Source organism: Manacus candei, unplaced genomic scaffold (assembly GCF_025592945.1).
Source record: "Manacus candei isolate 608988 ecotype Guabito, Panama unplaced genomic scaffold, ASM2559294v1 h1tg000005l, whole genome shotgun sequence".
In the NCBI taxonomy this organism is placed as follows: domain Eukaryota; kingdom Metazoa; phylum Chordata; class Aves; order Passeriformes; family Pipridae; genus Manacus; species Manacus candei.
Window position 1 is genome coordinate 25,725,519 of NW_026138053.1, and position 12,127 is coordinate 25,737,645.

General features: G+C 43.8%; 1 protein-coding gene across 8 annotated transcripts in view; it reads right to left on the minus strand.

The window, feature by feature from the left end:
* RABGAP1L (RAB GTPase activating protein 1 like) overlaps positions 1 to 12,127 on the minus strand; it is a 229,467-nt gene that overhangs the window by 54,496 nt on the left and 162,844 nt on the right. For 7 of the 8 annotated variants that reach the window (XM_051793884.1, XM_051793894.1, XM_051793904.1 and 4 more), the window contains one exon: positions 4,887 to 5,015. In XM_051793884.1, coding sequence (XP_051649844.1) covers positions 4,887 to 5,015 — 129 coding nt within the window. Of the gene's footprint in view, positions 1 to 4,886; positions 5,016 to 11,300; positions 11,973 to 12,127 lie in introns of those variants that run through there. The other variant, XM_051793933.1, reaches the window with a different exon arrangement.

Consider the following 12,127-nt stretch of genomic DNA (forward strand, 5'->3'; position numbering starts at 1 on the left):
ATACCTGATGTCACTTACAACGCCAATTCAGCACAAATGAAAAAAAGACCAAACAAAACAAACAGAAAAAACCAACTGAACAGTTTTACTAATGCTTAAACACCATGAAAATATAACATCACTACTGGGCAACATGCCTGCTCACTGGAATAATAACAATTATAAGTTTAAATAATAAGCATTCCAAGTTGAAACTGTTGTTTTAAATTAACAACATCACTTTCTACCCTGTTAACGCTTATTACCAATCTTACAAAAATATTTAACATCCAACCCCTCTTCAGGCACTCTCATCTGATTTCCAAGTGCTGCCTCACACCACAAAGCTGAGCAGAACTAAGGGAGCTGGAGCTGCAAAGAGAACAGGCATTAAAACCCACGACCCTCCTCACAAGGACAATTGGATTTGCACCTTGGAGATAACGGAAGAAGGGGAATTGATCACTGGCTTTCATAAGGAATCACACACAGCCACGGCAGGGGCTTCTTACAGGTCCCAACCCAACCCTTTTCAATTTGCTTTGGCCTTTTCTTGAGAAGTTGATAAATGAGCAATTTTCCCCCTGTTCTTTATACTGGAAGATTAATCAGATACACCATCAGTAGAACCAAAGGAATAAAAGGCTTGTACAGTCTCAGGGCCTTTCTGCAGATCCCTCCTTTGCTTTTCTGCTGCATTTGTGTTGACTTATAATAGCAAAACCCCCAAGTACTTGGATAACTACACATATCTACAGATAAGCACAAAGAGAGAGAATGCTCTAGAGAGGAGAGAACAAGCCAGCTATTTTTACTCCTGTGCATTGAAACTCACATAAATCAATACATAAGTCCCTGTTAAACCATGCCTGCAAAAAAGCACTTCCAGACAAACCAGCATTAGAGGTGTGAATGAAGCCAGTCACCCACATCGGGAAGGTGTGAGCTTCAAACCACCACTCTGAATTACAAACATTTAAACAGCAACATTATAAAGTAAATCTGCTTTAAATCACTCAAAGAACAATTCTGGGATGAGAGAAAGCTTGGCACAGCTCCCGCTGCCGTAGCCAGTTCACTCCCCACGGTCCTGGTGCCAGCTCCAGCTGTGGCTGCACCCAGGGGGGATCCCCACCCTTTGTCAGTACAGTGACAGGTGACAAAAATGTGTGTGTTTGCTTTGCATTGGAAAAAGGCACCGTTTTTTCTCAGGGCCATTTGCTCCTCTCAATGAAGGTGCTGAGAGCAGTGGCCTCAACGCTGCTGGGGAGCCCGATTTCCTCCACAGAGGGGGGATTTACAGGGTTAGGGAGGAGCTTCTCATAGAAGAACTTCAACATTCCAGGTCTTTCCTGCCACTGTTGATGGTGAAAGATGAGGCCAGGAGTCCCTGAGCCAGGTAAGAGAAGGTGTGATTACAGATGCTGCCCCATAACAGAACAACCCTCCCTGCAGGTTCCTGTGTATCCCACCCCATGTGTTCCCCCACCGTCACTGGGCACAACAGGAACACCCCACAGGGAACTTCCCAGGATCTCCCACCTACCTGTCTGCTACACTCAACCTCAGGGCATTCCCAGGCTGCAATGGAACACATTCTGAACGTCAGCTCTGCTCCATTTCCAAATGTCATGGGACACTCCCAGAGAAACACGCACAACTCCCTGATCCCACCTGACAACTGGTAACCCAGGAAATTTTCATAGGGAGAATGTCTCCCAGTGACTTTCTCCCATTCTACACCTCACCTGCTTGAAGTCAGTGCAAGAACAGAGCTGACAGAACTCTTCCATTAAAATCCAACACCATTACAACTTCTTTAGGACACATGGATCTCTACAAGAGAAACTGCATTACCAGATCAAAAGGCAACTACGTCAGACTTGGTGAGTGTGCAGAATCTGTTGGCTGTTTTCATAAAATAGCATCATTAAGATCAACCTTCATTAACCTAAAATAGGCTTTTTCTTCATTCATTCATTCATTTATCAAATTGGGCTTCCAGATACACAGAAAAACTTACAAAATTACTTAAGAAAAAACACTAACTAGTTTTAAATTTGCATCCTCTGGAACTTTATGTAGCTCAGCTAGAGCTCAAGGTAAAAAAAGCAAGCAAGCAAGCAAGAGGAGATGGATTTTTAGTACATGTTAAACCCTTGTTTTGTTTTGCAGTAATGCAGGAACAAAATAAACACTGGAAAAGATATAACAAGGCTATGAAACCTGGCCACACCACAGTTCTGTTTTCACATTTTTGTGCCTCTGTAATTAACTTAGAAACCCAAAGAAAATCCTTCCTGGCACTTAACTGTGTGATATTTGCTCTAAAAACATCTGGTGTTTAGTCTATAAATACTAATATAGCCCAGAAACAGTGGAAAGACTCACAGTGCCACATTCCTGCAGCACAAAAAAGCATAGTTAAGTGCCTGGTTTGGGTGTTTTTGAACAGAACAAGTTTTGCTGCATTCAATAAGACAGACAAGTGCTCTTCATCCAACCTCTGCATTCCCTGGGACTTTGGCAGTGATGGTTATCAGGATTGTAATTTCCTGTGTGAGCATGTCAACTCCTGCAATTATTAGCACCTGTTGGTAAATAAATCCCATGGTTACAACATCCAATTATAGAATCACGCGGTAGTTGAGGTTGGAAGTGACCTCTGGAGAACGTCTTGTCTAAAGCACCGCCCTGAAGGCAGTGACCGCCAGCAGCTGGCTCAGGGCACTCTGTCTTCTGACAGAGATTCCACAACTGCTTTGGGCAGCGTGTTCCTGTCCCTCTCAAACAGTACAAAAGGTGTGTCCAAAAACCAGTTTATTGTCACCAATTACAAGGAACCTAAGGCACGGGGAGAGCTCTGCAGCCACTGTCCCTCACCCTCATCCCACACCAGTAACGCCGGTGTCAGGGAGCACAAGGCCATGGGGATGAGGGCACCTGGGACAGAGGGACTGCAAGTGAGTGAACACGGAATCATTTAAAATGAACATCACCCTCCCTCCAACAGGGTCTTGCACTGAATTTCCTCCCACTAAGTTCCTGAAGCTTTTTGTGTTTTCTTTTAAATACCTCACCACCTGTGTTAAGAGTCTTTGGAGTATCTTTCCTGACTATGACATTAATCCTGACAACAACCTGGGCTTCAGAACACCCTCCTCCATGAGCTCAGATGTTCTTAACCATCACAAGATGCTCAGGACACAGTTCAGATCCCCTGCTATGTCTCACAGTGAATGAGGGATGAGCTGTGTGCTCAGTGAGTGAGCAGAGCCGAGCTCCCTAATTACACCAGAGCAGGGCGTTACTAACACAGCGGAAGGTGACTTCAATCTTCAACTTTTTCTTATCCCTGATAACCCAGGTCTTGGCTCTGAATTCTCCCTGCTTTTCAATAATTCCCACTAATCCTCTAATACGCAAGGGAGTGCCCTGACTCCACATCTGCTGCACTCACCTGAGCTTTTCTTTTAAACACCAGAATCCAAAATATGTGAGATCCTGTGTATGCAGTGGATTCACAGTCAAACCTTTCAGCTGCCTTCCCTTCACGTCACACAGTTCAGAAATTTAGTCTCTGCTTTTAACAGGCCCCAGGTGCTGAACCCACCCCCTTTGCTCTGTGCATCTCAAAACACTTTCCCAGCAAAGCACATCACAAACACATGTACTCAGTACTGACTGAAAAATTAATGACAAATAACAGCATGTGGCACAGAATATACTGCATGAGAAAAAGAGAAAGGCAGGCGTGAGAAAATTGCAAATATCTCTTCCAAAAAGTACCACAAGAACTTCTATTTTAACCGTTCATCAGAAAAATACACATGAAGTAAAGGACATAAAGATAATTCTCCTGTATTGGGTAAGTCCTTAAACTACTCATTTTTAACAGCCAAGCAGAGCACTACATGCTAAACATGAAACTGCAGCCTTGTACTCCCAAAAATTCCTTTCAGCAGCAGAATTGAAATCCAAGTTCAATTTTACTAAAACCTTTGCACAGATCTTCTTTTTCCTGGCTGGAATCAAGGCCCATTCTTTCATAAGATCAGTGTTTTAACCACAAGGGGAAAAGCCCTTGATTAATAAATGATGAAATTAAGCAGCACAAAGGAAATTAATAAATTGAGAGATGAAAAGAGGCAGAGTTAGAGGAACATTCTTCCTGGTGAGATTTTCTCAGTGCATTACTGGACCACACCAAACGTGCATTTCCCATCAGTGCTCACACTCCAAGAAGGAGAAAAAACACTTTTCTCGAAGATCAAACACTAAGTCCATCCACAGCTCTATGTATTCCAACAAAAAAAAATCCCAGATCTTTCAAATTACGGCTTTATGAACCTCTACAGCCATTTTAAACAGATTTCCACCCTCAAAACTTACAGTCAGGCTCCCCTAATTTGGTTCCTGACAAGTCCAATAGTTCTGGTCCACATGTTCAGAGAAGCCTGACTTTTGACAGCCAGCCAGCCTTGGGTAGGGTAGAATACGAACACATATTCTGTCTTGGTAAGCTTGATATACAAACCCCAATTCAACTCTATTATACAGCAGCACTTGGCAAATAGCTTTTGAGCAAAACAAATCATATCTGAGCTTTGGCTGCATGATTACAATACAGTGATTAATTGGTTTAGTGTAATCACTGCTTATAAATCAATTAATGAATTAGTGAATTCTGATGAATGTTTGTTGATAACGCATCATTTTTCTGTTTCAATTATTAGGTTGTGCCCAAGCAGACAGAGGGAAAGGTCAGAGATTCACTTTGTTCAAAGATAAAAGGTATGCACACAAACATATATAAAAAGTAATAAGCTAATGATTTGACATCTTTATTTTCCACAGTTTCCTTCATGAACCCCGGGCAAAGGAGCAGCAGTGAGGTCCACCCTTACCTTAATGTTGCAGGCTTGTTCCATGAGTCTCCGGGCGTTCTCCTCAGCTCGGTACCTCTTGGGCAACTGAACCCTGAAGAATTTTAAAGCTCCTTCAAAATCAGCTTGTAGAAGGTCCTCTTTGGAGGTCTGCAATTAAACACAGGGAACTACTGTAAGCCCTGGGAACGTGCAGCCATGCTCTTTTACTGGGTTTATCATTTACTGGGTGCATCCCAAGCCACCAATATTCACATTAGCTCAAAACCATCCTCCTTGAAATCAGCTCTCTAACCCTGCCTTGTAAAACTAACAGAGTCTAAAGCCCATCCAAGGAATCCCAGGCAGGGCAGCACAGAGGATTGCAACCTGGGAATGGATTTTATTCTTCTATACCTGCCCGGTGAGAAATGATTCTGGCTCAGCCTGGCAGGATGTCAGTGAGGAGAGAAACAAAACTCAAGCAAACACCAAAAACCTAAGAGAAATTATAATATTTTCTGGAAAGCTTATGCATTAGACCATTGCTGATTCTCATAGTGCTGCCTTAGAAAGACAATTTGTGTGTATATATATATATATATATAATGTTTTTTTCAATATATATAGGCACAAACATGAAGAGCAGAACATATGACTCATATGAGGCATCAGCAAGTCAATGTGCTGGAGTCTGTGACACAATTTCTCAAAGAACACCGTGCCAGAAAATGTTTTACATGCTTATTTCTACATCTGCCACAATCCTGCACCTCTCAGTGTGGGATCAAGCTCAACAGGTCAGAAAATGTTACACATGGAGCATTAATCCAGTTCTCCCACTGACGGAGCAATTCAAAGGGACAAATGTATTCACCCTAGGGTTACTCAGACCTGCCCCAAGAGATCCAGCAGGTATGACATCCCAAGCCTTGGGATAGTTCCTTTAAACAGTTCACAGAAGCTGAATGTCCACACAAGACATTTAGGGCACCATCTCAAAAATGTGCATGTCAAGGGTTTTGCCCAGCAAGGGTAAACAAATCTGTGTCAACACGAAGTGAAGACCTTGTGTAACAATCTCACTGCAAGTACCTCAGGAGCAGCCCAGGCACATTTGGTTAAGGTTAATTGCTGAATTAATTGCTCAAGTACCACCACCACCACTTCCATGTGGGCATCCTCCACTTTCTCAGGAGTAACACTCTGTGTTCATTTTTTGCCTCATTTTAGGCAGTAAGTATGTTACATACACGTAGTTTTAAAGTTTAATTCATGTTTAATTGATGTTGTTAATCCACTCAGAATAACAGATTCACAGGATGCTTTGGGTTGGAAGGGACCTTAAAGCTCATCCAGTGCCACCCCCTGCCATGGGCAGGGACACCTCCCACTAGCCCAGGTTGCTCCAAGCCCTGTCCAACCTGGCCTTGGACACTTCCAGGGATCCAGGGGCAGCCACAGCTTCTCTGGGCAACCAGTGCCAGGGCCTCTCCACCCTCACAGGGAACAATTTCTTCCATTTATCCAATCCAATCCTGTCCTCTGTCAGTTTGAAGCCATCTCCCTCATCCTGTCACTCCAGGCCCTTGTCCAAAGTCTTTCTCCAGCTCTGTTCTTTTCTTTCCTTAGAGTTCTCCCAAAACCTGTTTGATCCTCCCTTCATTCACTGCCAAGGAAGCAGCTGGGTCATCCCTGGAGGGACACAGGAAAAGCTGCCTGTGGGATGCTGATGAGAGATGTTCAGCTTCCCAAGCTCTCCCATCTGATCCTGTCCACGAGCACTTGGCAGCAGCAGGGCTTGGCTCAGTGAGCTGAGGCCGGGGTGGTGCTGACGGTGAGCTGGGGCACTTGGTATCTGCTGAATCAGATCCAACACCAACTGCTCCTGCACTGCTTTTCCTGAGGTTAGGAATGCTTTTGCCACACCCGAGGCCAGATCACCGTTTCACACTCCCGATGGGCTGGTTTTAGGATTCTCTGGAAGTGTCAGAGAGCGGCGGGAGCACCCCCCAGCACCATAAATCCAGCTGGAAACCAAGCACTTCCAGGTGGAATTCAATGGATAAAGGTGGTGGAAAAGCAGTAAAGGTTTCATAATCCTGGAATCATTAAGGTTGGGAAAGACCTCTAAGACCACTGAGTCCAACCGTTAACCCAGCACTGCCAAGTCCACTGCATAGATTCTTCCTAGAGGTCCTGACCAGGCATTTTTATTTTCATTTTGTATTTAATTTATGGTGTTTGTTAAATTAGCAAAATGCATTTAGAGGTTTGGAATTATTTTAGAAAGCAGAGAAGGAAAAAACTTTTTAAAAGGTAATAATCAACAATTAAATAGCCCTGTCAAACTTCAGGACCGCAGATGTACCTCATCTTTATGTCCACAGCACTTAATTTAAAAATAAACAAGAAAAAAAGACGGAAAGAAAAAATTATAAGGCAAATTATTATTATTATTATAAAAGAAAAATTATATTCACATATAATTGTCAGAAAACAGAATTATATGTAAAACATTTAAGTCTCCCAGGCCCCTGCTTGAATCTCTAATACTATTTTAACAGTCCCCAACAAATTACTCTCATTAAACTGTAACTATAGACAATTTTGAGTTCTCAATCCTGAAACATCTGTAGAAAATCCCACAAGATCATGGAAATAAGAACTTCTCTGACAGAGTTGGCTGAACTCATCTTGTAGTTACGAAAACTGTAAACCATCCCATTGTTGGTTAAATGAGTGGTGGAGCCCAGACTTGTCAGCTCCTTCTATGTTTTCATTTCCTTAAAATAATCTGTTGATCAAAAAATTAGTTTCACTATTAAAATCACAAGGGAAAAAATAAAAATGGAGATTTTGGCATTCCAGGATTCACATTTTTTGACTTTTTGTGATTTTAATCAATAACTCATAAAGACATCCCCGGGACCTTTTGGCAGCTCTTTGAGAGGCAGAGATTTGTACATCCCTTGGTTTGTGTCACTCAGCTCCTGGAACTCTTCAACAGCTGATTTCACTAAACCATCTGTAAGTTTAATGAGCCAATAATTAAAGTTTGGCAAGTGCATTTCATTTTTGTGCACTTGGTGACTTCATGACAGTTTTTATTATTCTAGATGTAATTTTTAAATAATCATATTTTTGGTTAAAATCTATTTTTAATCCCAGGCAAACAAGGAAACACAGAGAGAACTATGGTCAAAAGGCTCAGTTTACCTTTGAGGGTTTGACTAAATATGTCCCCAAATGTCCTTCCCCCATCACTTAGTATTTCAATATATTCATAAAATTATCTTATATGGATGAGTCACAACCAAGGGAAAGCCCTTTCCCACAAGTTCTAACAAAGCTTTCAAATATAAAGGCAATGTTTGGAAAAAATGTAAATGTTCAAGAAACAGGAAGAGAATTTGAGAGACTTAAACAATGTTTATTTTTAGATTTTTTAGTAAATAATGTTACTGCTACATTCTCAAAAATATTTAGGAAACTGTGATTAAGACAAAGGACAAAGCCTTGGCTTTTTTCTTTAATTTAATTTCTCTGTCTTCAATTATTAATTCTGCAGCCTCATTTATTACTGACTGTATCAACTAAAACTCCTATTCCCAACTGGGAACTCATACAGTAGAATAAATTTTGGAACAACCACACTGCGCTTCTTTAATTTAATACTTCCTCCTTCATACAGATAAAAATCACTAATTTCCACAGAATTTTACATATATATTTAGATTTTTTGTAGAATGTCAGTGAGCATAAACTGCCTGTTTCACACTTTAATGAACATGTGTCAGGAACAAGGCCAAGTTAAAGGCTGAAAAGAGTCTGGCTGTGCTTTGCTCTACTATTTAATTTGCTTCTAGGAAATTCAAAATGTTTAAAAGGATCCTCCAATTTTTCAGAACAAAATATACATACATGTAATATAAAGACATCTACTTCTATCTGTTTAATGCCTGTAACACACAGATGCGGCTTTAACTTCTTCAACAAGATGTATAGTAAAATCAAGGCTGTTTTTGTCTAACCCACTGCAGTGCTGCATGTTGCACGACTTTGCTCTGTGCTGCCCTTAAACACGAGCCACAGGCCTGACCAGCTGCTCAGTGACTCCCAGAGGATGATCCTGACCTTCTGTCCTGGATAAACTTGGGCTCCAGGCCTGGAGAAGTTCAGTGGATAAAGCTAAGCTGCCACAGTGACATCAGCACACACTCCTAGGGCAATACATCAAATGAGTCCTTTACTGGCATCCCCTATGCCCAGATATTATCAAACACGTTTTCCTAAATCACATCCATGCTCTGTAACACACTGTTTGGTACAAAAGTGTTATGGGAACAAAGCAGCTCTGGGTTTGCACACGATGAGCTGAGACCACAAACATGGCACTAATCCTGTGCACACCCAGTAACATCCCTCTGCTCAGCAATTCACTCCTGGTTGTTGTAGCTCCAGACTTAAAAGGCAAAGTTCATTCTGCCACACAAAACACTGATGAATGTGGGCAAGAAAATCTCCTGGCTTCACTCACCCCTGGTCATCCCAAAGGGAATAAACCCCCCAGGACCAGCGTTGTTCCACTTGTCCATCAGCACAGGAAGCTGATGCAGTGAGGAGGTGATCAGATTTTTTTTAAGACTGGCATAAAGGTTTCAGATGATACTTCTCACCTCACACTGCAATGGCACATACTCTGCCCATCACAGGCATTTATTTCCAAAATCACAGCAGAGAGAGAAGCTTATGCACACCCAAAAAAAAATAAATCTAGTGCTTAATTTTATGAAATGCTGAGGTTTTGAAGTATCTTCAGTTCTGATTAAAGCACAAATTCTTGGTCCTCAGAGATTTCTCACTTTTAAAATATTATGAGAAACACGGTCTCGCCTCTCTGCAAAGGGTGTGTGTCAAAAGGGATGTATGTCAGGAGAGGTATATTTAGCTAATAAAGCCTGACAGGGAATCACATTGATTCCACAAGTCATGTCTCTCTAACAACACAAGGACTATTTGTATTATTTTGCCTTTTTCACCCTCTTTCTTTCTTTTTTAATAAACAATATTATGTCATCAGCAAGGCCAAGCTGCCTGGGAGAGGAGGGCTGTGAAATTCCCTGGTGTTCTCCATCTGGAGGGCCAGATACAAAGGCTGATTAAGTCAAGTGAAGAAGACCTTCCTCGGAGCTCATCACAGCACAGTTCAGAGTCATTTGGCAGCCCTTGCTCAAGAGACCAGCAGCAGCATGGGATATAGGCTGGATGAGTGTTGTGGTACACTGGGAGATAACTGGAGTAATGGTAACACACCCAACAGCTCAAACCACACGTTATCGGCCCCTGGACTTAATTCTACAAGTGACTGTAGGTCCCCAAATCCAGCGGAACTTTAGCAGCCATCAAAGAGTTAGTGAATTTTTGATTTTTATCTGCCACCTCCCAGTGCAGGGACATGTTGGTCCAACTCGCCACCTTGTTTTTACACCGAACAGGTTACAACACGCAGAGCATGTGCATTTCTGGGAGCACTGCAGAGACAGAGTCGGGAGTGCAACGAAAATGCCAGACAGGTCACTGTGTATAACCACAATGTGGGCTTGGGAATAAAGGAAAAGCACAGAGGAAATGGGGGGGATCAGGGAAGAACTGTCACACCAGTGGATCACACCAAAATGCCACGCTGGTGTCCCAGGCCATGGAGTGAGCGACCCTCAGAGCTGCAGCCAGGAGTGGTAACAGCCCCAAGCAGACCCAGCCAGCACCGGGGCCTGACTCCTGGGTTTGCCACTGCTCTGTGGCTCTGAGGCTGCCCTTACAGCAGGAGAAATGGCAGAAGTGCGTTCTCTGTGCTGTACCGTGCCACACCGACTGCAGCCCACTCCACACACTAGCAGCATTTGCTATGATGGATGAAAACACCCTTAACAATTTATCTCCCAGAGCATTCCACGCAGGTATTTTCAACTTTTTTACACGCTGTCAACTCTCTTTTCAAAATGAAGCACAGAAACAGTCAAACGCCTAAAGACATCAACACAGCTTGATTTTTGATGAATGTTCAAAGCCACCCTTTGATGTCACAAGTGTAAAATCTGAAATGCTGAGCATTAATGCACTTTGCATCAGTACCTAGAAGTCGACTGGGCATGCTGCTTATCTGGAATGTTTTCAGGACTGAGAACAAAAGCATTCACAGCTTTAGGAAAGATGTTTTTTTATAATGCAGCCCTGGATCCCTCGAGCTGGCTAAGGAGTGGCACTGGTCCCCATTAGCAGGACCAGTGTCCAGCACTCCCGACCTAACATCAAAAAGGACTCCGTGCTTAGTAGATGGATTATGAGAAGCCAAGAGGAAAAAACAAGAGCTCTCTCACCCCTCCGGGGGGCAGGGGTAGGGTTGGGAGGGAGGATGGCAAATTCTCACAGAATGTCAAGAAAAGGTGATCTCACCGCAAGCAGCCGAGGCACAAAGAGGCGATGCCCCATGCCCAGAAGTTCCAGCACCCGACACGCATATTCATTCACCAGCTTGCTCCTCTCGTCGTGCATGTCCTGGGACTTCTTGGCAGGAGGAGTGAGCTTGGCAGCTGGGCTTTTGCAAGGCACCCCTTCTTCCATGAGCAGGAAGTAATAAGTATCCAGAGTGAGGAGAACAGGCTTTGTGAACAGCAATTTCCAAAAGTGCAAGATCAGGAGAGCCAGCCTCCGATCCCTGGGATGGGCTCGGATGGCCGCTCCAGCAACGCCCCTCGGTCTCTCAGGAAGAAGGGAAAAGCATCTTTGCTAAGAATCGAGGAAAAATATGATCCACCGTGTTGGCTCAGCTAGAGTCCGAAGGAGATTTGAAAAACAAACCAGAGAGAACATGGATCTAAAAAATGCACGTAAAAAGGAGACAAATGGCACAGAATGAGGGCAGGGAAGGTGGGCTGGGAGCAGAGCAAGGGCGAGCGGGGAGGGCTCAGTGTCCGTGAGGGTGTGTGAGAGCCGGGAGCAGCGCTGGGAAGGGCAGCACAGCCCGGGCAGTCGGGAGGCTGCACAGAGAAAGGGATGAGCTCATTGCAATCCCTGCTCCGTGACCAGCGCTCCGAGCATCAGCGAGGAAGGGGTGGGAAGGAGGGGGCTGGGAAGGAGGAGGAGGAGGAGGAGGAGGGGGTGCCTGGGCACCGGGAGCCTCCTGGGGGAAAATGCTGTAATAAGAAGCCAATGGTGAGCGGGGACGGCCGGGCTCCCCCGCCCCAACACCCTCCATCAGATCCCTGCGAGGGGCTTGGCTG